Source organism: Amblyomma mixtum, chromosome 3 (genome assembly GCF_055824585.1).
Source record: "Amblyomma mixtum isolate Tamu chromosome 3, ASM5582458v1, whole genome shotgun sequence".
Taxonomy (NCBI): Eukaryota; Metazoa; Arthropoda; class Arachnida; order Ixodida; family Ixodidae; genus Amblyomma; species Amblyomma mixtum.
The window spans coordinates 333369380-333383608 of record NC_143014.1 but is presented as its reverse complement, the minus strand read 5'-3'; the positions used below and the strand labels follow the sequence as shown (position 1 = coordinate 333383608).

General features: G+C 46.3%; 1 protein-coding gene across 1 annotated transcript in view; it reads right to left on the bottom strand.

Annotated features, from left to right (window-relative positions):
* Positions 1–2444: 2444 nt before the first annotated feature.
* LOC149355992 (FK506-binding protein 15-like) overlaps positions 2445–14229 on the bottom strand; it is a 282100-nt gene continuing 270315 nt past the window's right edge. The window contains exons 17-19 of the mRNA XM_089584064.1: positions 7477–7622; positions 2791–2891; positions 2445–2687 (exon numbers count right to left, since the gene is read on the bottom strand). Of these exons, the coding sequence (XP_089440190.1) occupies positions 2602–2687; positions 2791–2891; positions 7477–7622 (333 nt within the window). The 3' untranslated portion in view covers positions 2445–2601. The remainder of the gene's footprint in view (positions 2688–2790; positions 2892–7476; positions 7623–14229) is intronic.

Sequence of the window (14229 nt, the reverse complement as noted above, 5' to 3'; positions counted from 1 at the left end):
GCAGCGGCAGCCGCCTGTTGGCGGACCTGCAGTCACATGGGCAGTCTAAATGCGGTTATGCTTAATCGTGGATATCAAACTTATCTGCGGTAATCTCGAATCACGGTTTGCCGTTGTCGCAAGGCTCGCCACCGGTCTGGGTTGCGGTGCAACGAAGTGACGCATTGATCCCGTTAACTTTTTTGTTCTCGTAAATAATAAGCCCTGGGATACAGGAACGTCAAAAATGAATCCGCCTTGAGGATCGCTGGCCTGTACAGAGTTGCTGGCAGGAGTAATAACTGCAATACAAGCTTGTTTTACGTTTGCAGCCGCGTAGCAGCTGCCACCATTGCAGCGCGAGTGACCCGATCTGCTTGCACGCCAGATCCGCTGCTAAGGCGTCACTGAAATCGATCGTATATATTTCTTTTAATACGAAACAATGAGGTTGTGAGTAAGGCAGCATTATAAGTAGAACATTCATTATAGCGCTGGTCAGTTCAAAAGCGACGGCCACTGGCTTCGATACGAAACAAGTTAGGCCTAGCGACAAGTAGGGAGTACAGAGCGCCGTCGTCCGCCGCGCTCGCGGGCGGCATCATTGCGGTAAGCTTGCGGAATCTGGTGCTGCAAGCGGTCCGAATTTGTCGCCTACTTCAACGATGCGGCAGGGACCGAACATTTTTCGGGGTAACTGCGGTAAAATGCGTAACTTGAGCGCCGCGGGACGTTGCTGTTACGCTGTTGCTGCACCATCGGACGAGATCGAAGGCTGCATAAAAGCGCCGTCGCGCAGCACTATACACACTGCCTATTTTGATGCGTTGCTCTTGGAACGTGATTTAGTGCGAAGAAAGTACGTTCTTGAAGCGGGCCAGCTCGTGCGCTCTTCGCACTCTTATCGGTTAACGACATAAGCCGAGATCGCCGATCTCGGTTCGCGATAACTGCGTTTGGCGGCGTCGCGGGTAGTGCGCCCGAGTTACCCGAGTCAGAAGGGTAGTCTGACCTGCAACTTGTTTGCGTTTTTGGGGCTAAAATATTTTTTGTTAAAAATTTACCCCGCGTAATGATCGCACCCCTAAATTTGCGTCAATTTTTTGAAAAAAAAAAGTGCGATCATTATGCGAGTAAATACGGTATTCTCTCATACCTAATCCACCAAATGACCTTAAGCCTCCCCTAACAGATGGTGTGTGTCAATTCAAATGTACAAGTTAAATATCCAGTTCACTCGTTTATTTCAATATTCTCAATGGTGAGGGCTGTGAACAGGCCTTCACAATAAGTGTGGTAGAATCAACAGTCACACTCACATGGCACGGGCAAAACATTTCACACAATAATAAAAATTACAGGGTAGAACAGTCACATGCACCCATGCTAAGAGATAAGGAGGAGATGTCTGGCCTGAGAGAGATGCTCAGCGGCATACAGTGTGAACAGCTGGGCTACCCTGTTCCTTTCAGCTTAACAAGACATGGCACCACAACTGACAGACAAGGAGTGAAGACAAGCTAGACAGTGTTTGTGGTGTCTTCAGACCACAGCTCGTCTCCAGCCCTTTCCCGTTAGTGTTGGCACTGGTACCATGTTTTGTGTTCTCAGCCTTGCATTGTTGTGATGCATGCAGCTTTTAAATAGCTTGTGCACGGATAATGTGGCAATGTGAAAAGAGAAAAAAATAACCTATAGTAGGATGCAACGTGAAAAAACAGCAGTTGCTAACAATGGGCCGCAGTCCGCAGCATCTTGTGTTACTCCGCTGGCCAATCCCAAAAGCAATCGAAATCAGCTTTTTAGTGTCCGAGTATACCAAGTATAATCCACGTACCGAAATTCTAGAGCTCACAATCCTTTTCTCGTGATATGCTTTTGGTTCAGGTAACAAGAAATGTTTAACTAGCAGACTACTTTTTGTCGTGGAGGAGTTCTGTGCGCGGAGGCTGAATGAGGGCGGAGCTTGACTGCACACTTAAGTTGTATCTGACAATAAGTAAGTGTTTCAAGCAACAATGCATTGTCAGTCAACTATTGTATGAACGCATGTACGGGCTGCATCCTGTCTCCCCGAAGAGAATATCTGAAGAAGAAAAAAGATCAGTGCATGGGCCGCACTTTGAAAATTGGCCCTCAAATCTGGAAAAAAGGGCAGCCCTTACAAGCGTTTATACGGCACTTTATCACATCACAAAATGTACCAAGGGTAAGTTGAGTTTTAACATTTTTCAACTTTTAATGGCAGGGTCAATAACGCTAATTATTTTGAGGACTTGGCAAACAAAAATGCCCATGAAAGAACAACACTGTGCTCACCTGCACAGGTAAAGACAGTTTGTCCATTTTTAAATTTTAATTTGACATTGCTTCTTACCTAGTGGTTGTTGTAGCTTTTTGTTAAAAAACATTGTTACATGCGTGTATTTTATTGTTTTCAAATACAACTTCAGTTGCTGGTCAGTTCCTGTGTTCAACTACCCTTCCTTCCTTTGTCTTTCACAGGTCATTACACTTTAGGATCTTAATGTAAAGTCAACGAACTGCCTCACAGAACTAGCCTGCTGGCCACTCCAGTGTAAGTTGCACACGGGAGACAACCTCTGCCACAACGTCAGGTTTTCACTCATCCAGACCACAGAGGATGAAATGGCCGAGCCGGTGTGGGGGGATGAGTTTGTCCCTCACCACAGCACCAACTACGCCATCTGTATGATGCACAGAAAGGGTCACAGGTTGGCACAACTGAACGAAAGGGTTATCATCCCCTTAAGTACACATGATTAAGTACGAAAGATATGCACAGCTAACCCATGTGAAGAGCTCCTTGCTTCTCTTTTGTCAGTGTCCACAGCTGCAACAGAGACAGGAGTGGACGATCGCGGGGTGCTGTCCTTGGCTCCCGACTTGGGCTGCATTTGAATAAAACAGAGAGACAATTACCAGCAGTCTTCGAAGGCATTTCCTAGTCCCTTCAAGAGAACTGCAGAGTATGCCAACATTGATGAAGCAATCCAAAAGAGGGCCACAGCAAATGATCCATGTCACTGATAACAGTGCTATTTCCTCAGCAACAATGCTGCCATGCCATCAGGTTGAGTTGCAGCAATGTTAGAGATGGTCAAACTCTGCTAAAAAGCCGCCGCGGTGGCTCAGCGGTTATGGTGCTCGGCTGCTGACCCGAAAGACGCGGGTTCGATCCCGGCCGCGGCGGCTGGAATTTCTTTGGAGGAGAAATTCTAGAGGCCCGTGTACTGTGCGATGTCAGTGCACGTTAAAGAACCCCAGGTGGTCGAAATTTCCGGAGCCCTCCACTACGGCGTCTCTCATAGCCTTAGTCGCTTTGGGACGTTAAACCCCATAAACCAAACCAAACTCTGCTAAATTCTGCATCTCAAGGTTGCACACGGGCTAGGAAGGATGCCGTACAAACACTCAAGGTAAATTTTGAGCACCTGCAGTAGTCCAATATGCTCTAAAATGTTCATATACGCATCGGTGTTTGTGTTTTGCCTCCATTCAAATGTGGCTGCCATGGCTAAGTACCATACATGTGGCACTGTGTGCAGTAGCAAAATATCAACCTCTCATCCACTGTGGTGGGCACTAAAAAGAGTCGCCAACTTTCAATGTGTACTATCAATGTACAGTCATGGTCAGAATTACCTGCAACGCTCTGGTTTGTGTTTGACAGAAAATGAATACGCTGCGTTGCACAGTACCGGGCATGCTGCTCGGCAGCCATATGCAGAACTTTGCAGGAGTGCCCAACTCGCAGTGCTTCGTGTTATCAGCTCGTACCACCTGATGTGTGTGTTGCAAGTCATACTGCGTGCAATAGTACAGTCGCAACCAAAACAACACTGAGCATGCTTTGGCGATCAAACTAATCAAGCGGCGAAAATTAGGAGGCGTCTGGTAAATACGCTAGCAAATGCCACTCATGTGCTCACATATAACCCCAAGAAACCGTCATGTTTTCTAGCGTGCAATCTTCATGATAAGATCATAGGTGACACTAATGTGCAAGATTCCCTGGTCAAAACGCACTGTGTGCAATGGGCAGAATTCCAAATGTTCCAAAAGTCCTCCTGTGCAATATCGATGATAGGAATGAGTTGCTGCAATCACACCAGCGAGCATTCACTGTGGCCTCTCACACCTCTGATTCTGTGAGCGCCAGTGGTGCGGTACGCACTGCGAGTACTAAGCAGTCATGTGCAGCCATAAATAAATCTAGTCAGCCGTGAAAAGATCTGCGTTAAAGGGACAGTGAGGAGACCTCTATTAATATTTTTTTAAAAGCAAAATCCGATAGTTCGGCATTTCATGGCTTTGTTGCCACTTGGCCGGCAGCGAAAGATGCATTTATTTCTAAGAAATTTGGATTCGAAGTTGAAAAAGTTTTTCCCGCCGCTCTGATTCAAACTTGGAATTCTCCTATGACGACACAGGACTAAGTGACGTGAAACATGACGTACACATGACGTAACGCAGACTCCGTGATTTCTGACAGCCAGCAGTGCGGCCTAGCAGCAGCCGAAAAGAAAGCTACCACCGGCCGCACGTTGAAGGCATCCATCGGCTATTGCGGTCGTCACTACCGTCGCTTCGTTTACGTTTGCATCAGCGTTTTGCCAGCGTTACGATGATCCCGTTCTCGAAGTCGTCAACGAAGTTCTCGCAAATAGACACCTTTAGCATACCGTGTACCTTGTTACCGTTAACAGAATACCGGGAGCCCGCCTACCGCCGGCGAGCAGGCACTGATTGGTCCCGATGCGGCAGGGGCGCGCGTAGCTGCCGGGTATGTGGCGCCATCTGGCGACGTCAAGAAGATTTGCGCATGCATTGGCTGCGCCTCAGTGATTCGTGGCTTCTCGTGTCCTAGTGTTGGTTCTAGCAACACTGTTTTGTCCTATGACGTCATCACGCTTGTACTTGCGAGTTTGGCCTGTGGCGGCGATACCTGTATTTTGGTTCTTGCTCTTTTCTACGTTACAAAAGCTTTGTTGTCAGTATGAGTGGCGTTTTTGTAATCAGGAGCTGGTATTCTGTCGATACAAGCCAACTTCAATTTCTCCTCAGTGTCCCTTTAATGTATTTCCCATGCTTATGGATTCTGGATGATACGAATATTTTTCACAACCTCGTGAGATTTATAACATCAAGATTCTACTGTATATACAGAACTTGCAAGAAAAGTTCAAATGCCGAAGCATGCTCCATATTAATTTGATCGCACCTGCGCATCATTATGAGAAGGCTTTGGCTGATGTTCATTCTGTGGGTGCTTTATTGTTTGATCACACATAGTGTAACAAAAACCCATCTGGTCCATTTTTTATTCCAGTATAATCCTGATACAAAGCCAGCATCTGGCTCTGTAGTACACGATGCACAAATAGCGCAAAAGGATCATGAGGGACAGAAAGGAAACAACGCAGTGTTTGTCCGCGCTGTTTCCTTTCCGTCCCCCATGTTCCTTTTGCGCTATTACTACATCATGAACGTCATACAACTTGCCCAACTTTCGGCTTTGCTTCTGTAGTACACCTGGCTACTGATGTTTCCAACTCAAAGGGGACCAAAAATGCTCATCAGAGTTTGGCGAGTTTGAATTAAGGAAAGTCCTTATTACATTAAACATTGACAAGACCCAATACTTAAGGCTGACAGGAACAAAGGGTCAGTCCAAATGAGTGAGTATGAACTAACAAGAGTACACTTTGTCAGCAAAAAACAAAATGAGCCTATCAAGACACTGCAGGAAACAGCAAATCTTTCATTCAGAGGTGGAGTATTCAATGGCAATACGAGTTGTAGGGCATTCACAAAATGAACCAGAGCTCTGACGAGTGCAGTCACAAAAGTAAATAAAATATGAACTTGGAATTTATAACCACTGCCACATTTGATGTGCGCCCACAGCCCTGCAGATATTAGGAGACAGGCAATGCTCGTGTGCAAGCATACTGGTGCAATCATATGCGTCTTGCAATAAGCAACACAGTTAAACCTGGATGTAACAAACCTCCATATAGCGAATTCCTCAATATAATGAAGTTTTTCAATTCCCCAACGCCACCCCAATTGAAGTGCGTGTATTTGAGACCTCCATGTAACAAACGCCTAGCAGCACTTGACCTTGATGTAACGAACTCGCTAGGACGACTATCTGTTAGCTTGCGCTGAGTTACGAAATTTGGCTGAAAAGTAAAGCGAGAGGAGCGTCAACGATCGCAACGAGCGACCGCAGTTGAGACAATGCGTCCGTCACTGCATCTCCATTGCTTTCGCCTTTGAAACGCCATACCGTGTGGCACTACAAGAGTGCATGCTCAAAAGCAGCGAAAAATGACAGGACATAGCAAAACCGAAACGGCATGAGCAGGGTGCGCCCATTGCCGCTGCGCGGTGCTTGCGTAATTCCGGCGCAGATAGCTCTTGCGCGTCGGGATTGCAGAGTGCAGATGGCGGAGAGCACCAGCGACGCAAGGCGAAGAGTCCGTTTCCTGGGGCAACAGCGGTGGCCAGAACAAAAGAGGGAACATGCAGGAACAAGAGTATGGAGCCGCGCCTCTGCGGCCGCAGGCCAGTCTACAGCAGCGACACCACTGCGCACGCTCTCCTCTAGCTCGGCCGCGCTGCCCCTGCCTCTTCCAACCCCTCTCTCGTAGCAGCACTGCGCAAGCCGTGGCGGAGGCGGTGGCAGCTGCTGCGGCAGATGCGCTACCAGACATCGAATAATTGGGTTTCTGGTAAACATTTTCAAGGTGATTTTACCCACATTTATTTCTTAATTTGGTTTCCATTCTGCGCTGCCCTTTCGGGTATATTTGCAAAAACTGCATGCAACGAAAAGCTGGATGTAACGAAAAATCTCACTTTTTTCAACTTCGTCATACCCAGGATTAACTGTATGCATCTTGGTGGGCCTACAACTCTGAATTTTTAATATGTTGTTTGGTTTGGTTTGGTTTATGGGGTTTAACGTCCCAAAGCGACTAAGGCTATGAGAGACACCGTAGTGGAGGGCTCCCGAAATTTCGACCACCTGGGGTTCTTTAATGTGCACTGACATCGCACAGTACACAGGCCTCTAGAATTTCTCCTCCAAAGAAATTCAACCGCCGCGGCCGAGATCGAACCCGCGTCTTTCGGGTCAGAAGCCGAGCACCATAACCACTGAGACACCGCGGCGGCCTTTAATATGTTGTGCTCTAAAGAAGTGTCTTAGGAAAATTATGTTTGGACACAGCAAACAGTATTGTCCTAATAAGTTTTCACTGCTACTCCAAACTCAGAGGGGTGCTGGAACATGCACTGCAGCCAATGATTACAAAACTATATGAACACAGATGGATCAAAAGCAGGAGGTATATACAACCAGAAGAGCCAAGTAAGCTAGGGAGACATTACATGGTTTGATTGGTGTGGATTTGAGAATACAACAAGCACAAGCATGCGCTGACCACAGAGGCAAAAATGGCCCACCCTGCTGACGGGGATGACTGAGACATCGTACACCAGAACAGGGTTTGGTGCAACTGTGGTGCCCAAGCCTTTTGAGCCATGTCCAAAGGAGGGTGGCAGTACAAGGAGTTTGCGAGAATTCTTCCTGCAGCCAAGAAGGCCCTCCTCCAGTCCCTGCAGCATCAAAGAGTGAGTGAACAGAGAGAATCTTCAGGTAGAAAAATGCTCACGTGACTGACACACAATGAGGACACTGCTCATACCACCAGGAGGACAACTCCAGCAAGTAAACTGCTCACACAAATAAGAACCGAACAAAAACAGTACAATATAGACACAAGCAACATAAAGCAAGATGGGCATTTGTCAAAGCACATTATAAGTCGTGCACTTCCTGCACCCGTGAGCCATACTTTACTGGCATACGAATTCTCGACAGAAGCAAGAAAAAGATGTTCCAGGAAATGATGGAAATGTTTTATTATCAAGAAGGCATCTTGTGCACTAGACAAATTTTAATTTCGCTGTACGTAGTTCAGAGCAATTTTTTTCATACTTAATTTTGCATTATTTTTTTATGCATGAAGGGGTGTTCACTGCACATATAAAAGCAGAAGCTATACATGTACTATCGGGAACAAGAGTTTCCGGGATGCAAGTTCTTGGAAAAATGTTTATTGTACTCCACCTCGCTATCCAGTCGCCTGATACTGTATCAGTAAGGCATGTTAACGGGCTAGTTGGATATTCATCTTTAAACTTGGGAAAAAACCCACCTAGGCCCAAATGATTTCACAAGGACACAAAAAGAGAGGAGGAGACAACGGACAGGCACCATTAGTTGGCGCCTGTCCGTTGTCTCCTCGTCTCTTTTTGTGTCGTAAAATCATTTGCGCCTAGGTGGGTTTTTTCCCAAGTTTAAAGATGATACTGTATGAAGGTATTAAAGGCCTTCAGGTGACTGGGTAGCGAGGTGGAGCTACAATAAACATTTTTCCAAGAACTCGTGCCCCGCAAACTTTTGTCCCCGATAGTACATCAAGTCTGGTACAATAAAATTACTTGTGAAATCTAACGTTCGCCGAAAACTCGTCTGGTCGGGTAGAAGATTCATGAATTTAATTAGAAGAATAGCCTGGGAAGAAGCTTCAGTCATCGCAAGAGAAAAGAATTGGTTGTCACATCGATATCTGGAATCCCTAACAATCCAAACAACAACAGAAAAAACCCTTAACCACAACGCAGGCAATCTCCCACCTACGTACGCAAGATGCTTGGGGCAATTACTGCAGCGTACTTAAGCAATGTGCTTTGGGCTTTCCGCCTAGTGATCAAGGCTTCCGTATGGAAGCCGAAACGTCGTCTTCATATTAAACAACAACTTTTTGGTTGGCGTTACTTCTATTGAATTCATAAAATTAGTTGTGAGTGGAGGATTGTCCTGTCGTCTTCTGTCTCGTTTCGGCCACTTTAAACCAAGAATAGCAGTTCTATGAGGAGCGGTGACTAGCTCCAAAGCTCTGTTCACCGTGGCTTTCATGCGAAGCCGGCAAACCTTCATGACACTCTGCAAGCAGCGCGCTACGAGCATGCTGCTAGTGTGCATTCACCAGATTCTTGCTTCAAGGCTACAGATAACCTGATCTACTGGCATATTTTAATACTGAGTTATGAATACACCAAACTGCTTCAATCTGGGACCGACCGTATGGTAGCAGCAGCCCAGGATTAATAGCATGGCCAAAATTGAGGCCATCATGTGCCAAACACCAGCAAGGCATCAGAAATGGCATAGGAGACAGAAATATGGATTAAAAGCAGCATTAGCCAAGGGCGTCCGCAGAACTTTTTCCAGGGGGGTGCACCCGATGGCCGGTTATGGGGGAGGCTGCAGCTATGTAGTTGTTTTCTACTAGTGCATAAATAATATCCGTAATTCCAAGGGGGGGCAACCACCCCCCCTTGCCCCCCCTTCCGGACGCCCATGGCATTAGCTGACAATGCTAAGCAAGGATAAAGGATGAAAAAATGTTATTTTTCCCCAGGGTGCAAAGGCATGTTAAATTATTTGTCCTTAACTATTTTCATAATACCGCATAAACACATGTAAGGGCCGCACCCTGTTTTCCCGAAGAAAATGTTGAAAAAAAAAAGATCCATGTAAGCACCACACCTAAACTTTCCACTACTCACGCGTGAATATAATGCAAGCGCACAGGACGTTCCAGGTGTCGCCCATGAATGGCGTCAGAGGCTGCTGGTCATCACCATCTTTTTCATTAACTTTTTCCTCCCCTGCAAGCTCCCGCTATGCATACCGGCATCAGTATCACCAGCTCCAGCTTTTTGTGACTGTCAAAGGCACGGGAGTTGCGGTAGCGTGGTAGTTCACTGCAGTTGTGACTTTCGTGTGCTGCCGCCAAGCGCTGCAATTTTAGCACGATTGGAAAACACCTTAAATGCTACACGGCTGGGAGTTTGCTCTTGAACATGGCAAGCGTGATGCGGGCAGGAAATCTGACGTGGATGAGAAATGCTTCCGACGAGGGTGCAACCAAAAAGATGCACTGAGGAACACAACCTGCAAAAAGCGCACTTTCCGCGGCAAGCTGCTCTGCTATGAGATGGAAGTGCAGAACAACGGCTATGCTTTGACAACGGACATGCTGCAAGACTTCTTGTGGGATGAGCATGCACCAGAGCACAGCACCAGCTCAGAGTCCAAAGACTCCGCAAGTGATGAATGTACGTAGAATAAATGCCACTCATTCCCCGATTGGTGAGCTTTTTCTTATTTTTTTTTTTTGCACAGCGTGCACATCGGTTGCATCCCAAAAATTGGCCCTTGAAACTAAAAAAAAAGTACGGCCCTTATGCGCATTAATACGGTACTGTGTGAGACGGGCTGAGAAATCAAATTCATTCAAAGGTTACACAGAAAGCAGCAGTTGAAAAAAAAAAGAATCATGATAAATACCTTCACATGTTTTCCTCTTCCAATTCTAATTTTTCGAGGCTCATCACTGTCAGTTGTGTCAAAGACCTGAAAGCAATAACAAATCATTCATAACTTCATGTTATTAGCCTGAAAACACCCCACACAAAAAAAAATGTTCCACACCATTTGTCCCGAGAATCGACACTGAGTGCACTAGCAGTAATCAGATGTGAAGAAGTCAGATCTCCACATTTAAATATTAAAGTACAATCAGTTGTGAAAGCTACCTGGCTGAAACCCCAGCGATCAGAGCAAGCACAGAGCAAGCACACGACTACAGTCGAACCCGGATATATCGAACCCGCATATTTCGAATTATTGGCTATATCGAACACACAGATTACCCCCTTGAAAATACTATGTAAAAGTATAGGACAGTTGCGTTGTATATCGAATTCCATTTTCGCCGGACATTGGATATATCAAACGACGCGCCGCGCCCCTGGAAGGCGCGCTTTCCCCAAAGACATTCCTGTCCAGTCCTCAGCCGCCTCAGCAGAGAACATTTCTGCAGTCAGTCAGCAGGCGCAGGGCCCTTTTTTTTTTTTGTTCCCCGTTTTTGCGCCCCACCGGCGCGAGCTTTCCCGCTCCTCCTGTACCGCCGGCATGTGCTCCGTCAAGGTCATTGGAGCTCAGCGAAGAGAGAGCGCGGCATGGAGACGCGCGCCAACGGTTCTAAGCCACGCTTCTTGGGGAAAGAGAGAGAGAGAAAACGGTCACTCGTGGGCACTTCGTGGGTCTGGGGAAAAGAGAGAGCTCAGAAAAAAAAAAAAAAACGAAGCCCAGAGCGCCGATCTTTCTCCCTGCTCTTTCTTTTCCCTCCGTCGTTCCTTCGCAGCCTCGTTGACTGCCGCTCGCATAGGCTTCGCTCTTATCGCTCCATCTGCGCCTCACGTGTTTTATTTTTTTGTGTGTGCCTGTGTTTCAACGCATGACGTGAAGCAGGCCTTGAAGTGGCCGGAGATGAATGTCCGGAAGATTTAGATGACGATGAGTGCTTGGACGACGCGTTTCGCGACTTGTCCAATTTTCTCGACGCCGTTCCGTCCGAAGTGGGACTTTAACGCTGACAGCGAACTTCAAGCGGTAACTGGCGTTCAAGACGCAGACTCCAGCGACGACGAGGGCAACTGTGTTGTCGAAGAAACGCGTCCGTGCGCAGCCACTGAACTGCCGTCAGCGTTAGCCTGATTCGGCGCTGTCGCGGCGAAATGGAAGGCACTGTGCTCTCGCACCTGGACAGTCTCGAGAAGATCGAGGCCAGTGTTTTGAACTTCGTTTCCCAGGGGAAAAAGCAGCCCAAAATTAGTGATTTTTTTCCGTGAAATAAAGCGCTTTCACATTGCGTGCCCATACTATGTGATTCGCGGCTGTTCCAAACGGTAAGCCACAATTTGTTATGATCGGGAGTGCAGTTTTAGCCTAGATCTGTATATCGAATTTTCGCTATATCCAACTATTTTCCAATCCCCTTCGAATTCGATATATCCGGGTTCGACTGTACATGGCATTGCAGTGATCCCAGCCACTTCCTGGCTTTATGACTGAAGCTGCACAATAACTTGGCTGCCATTCATATGTTCATGAAAAAAAGTTACCACGGAATGCCTTTTGACAGTTCAACTTTCTCTCCTCTTTTGCTATGTTTGTTTATAATAACAAACCTCATGCCCACAACAAATGTTTACATCGGGGATGCTCCAGATGAACATAAAACATTAAAGGTAAAACCTCAGTCCCCTCTACTCAGCCCTTAAATTGCAAGCATGAATGTTTCTGAAGGTCTCATCATCTAATAATGTTCACTTTTCAAAAGAGTCCTAGAACGCATTTCAAGAGTAAAAAACGCCTGCAAAAGCAGAGAGTGAAATCACTACTATTCACCCTCCTATCACTTTTGCATGTGATATGCAAGGCTAGCAAATTAATCTGAGACAGCCAAGTACTTGTCTCCTTGAGGGTCAGTCTCACTAGTGCCAGAAGCAATTTCTGGTGAAAAGTGGCACTTCTTAAAGGTGCACTGAAGAGAAATCTGAACTCGTCTTTTTGCCGCGGGAACTCGATCTACACGTTCCGAGCATTCTTAGAAACCCCGATTTATTGCCCTGTGTGGCCGATTTCCCTAATTAAATCGAATTAACGTCCGGCTCCCGCCTTTTTTTTTTAATTCTGCCTCGTACGGTGGGCGGAGTCGACCGACGCGGGGAGTGCCTTTCAGCCAGCTCCGTGGAGGCGTTGCTTTCGCTTCATTTTGTTTTTTAGGTTTCCGTGAATAAATAGTTTCATTTGCAGATAATATAACCTCAAAATAAGCCCGCAGAAATAAAAATACGCGCGGACTATTTGCTTCTACGGACTACTACGTATTACTCCGCCGATGGCAGGGCGGGAAGCCGCCGCGGGACTGGGTGAAAGGCACTCCCCGCGTCGGTCGACTCCGCCCATCGTACGAGGCAGAATTCAAAAAATAAAGGCGGGAGCCGGACGTTAATTCCATTTAATTAGGGAAATCGGCCCCACCGGGCAATAAGTCGCAGTTTCTAAGAATGCTAGGAACGTGTAGATCGAGTTCCCGCGGCAAAAAGACTAGTTCAGATTCCTCTTCAGTGCACCTTTAAGGATTAGTTGCTGAGGCATCACAACCAGAAAAACAGCACAGAAGTGAGGCATGCATGTGTGCTACAATGCAGGGAATATGACAGTAACTGATAGATTAGCTTGCTTCAATTGGAGAATGAAATGAATGCAATAACACACCTCTATGTACAAGAAGACAGTGTGTCCATGGTAGAAGGCATTTCCCTCTGAGCTTGACGAAAATCAAGGGTGAAGGTAAGGAAAGAAGCTCAAATACATAACTAGGCTAAAAAATTGACAAGTATGGAAAGATGGGTTACGCACAAGGGACGCTCAGAAGAGAGACAAAACAGGACTAACGAGGGAGTGTGCTTGTCCCGTGTTGCCTCTCTCGTGGACGTCCTTACGCTCAGCCCATCTTGCCTTACTCAACACGAACCAACTTGCCCAACAATGCATCCTGCTAAAAACGGACACTTTTAAGGTTTTTTTTTGGGACCATGCTTTTCAGGCGATCTCTCCCAAGTTTCAAAGAAAGGTTCCCTTGAGAGTTCTCTCTATGCTTATTACTTTTTACGAAAAAAAAAAAAGTTTTTGCCCTTGATGTCGCATTCTTTACTGACGTCAGCCATGTCTGAAAAAAATATTTCGATACTGATGCGAGGGAAGCAGTACAGGCCTCCATAGACAGGCTATGTGCTTTGTAAAACGATCTGAAAAGTGAACACTCGCACATATTGGCAAAACTCTTTACACTTGAACAGAAAACGAAATTGCAATGGAGACCACTTTTAGACCATCCAAAAGGTTTATGAACTCAAAATCAATTTGTAAGCATCTCATTAGTTCAGTGCAATCAAATAATGATGTCTCCTGCAATTATTTCAGCACTTATTTGGCAAGGAGAGGTGTTTTTCCAATTGATGATCTCAGGGATAAGGGTGAGTGTCTTGCCTATTGCAGTGACTAAATACATGACACCAAGCATGATCACCTGTGCATCTGTGACGTCACAGCACATTACAGAAAGAAGCAAAAAAGGGCAACCATGCATCATGAGAAGCTTGAACTAGGCTTGCTTACAACAAACGAACAAAAGAAAATCGAATCACCCCAAAAACCGTATTAAATGAAATAAAGGAAAGCTACAGGCTAGCATAATAAAGGAGCAAAGCCAGGCTCTTTCCACTCACCACCTT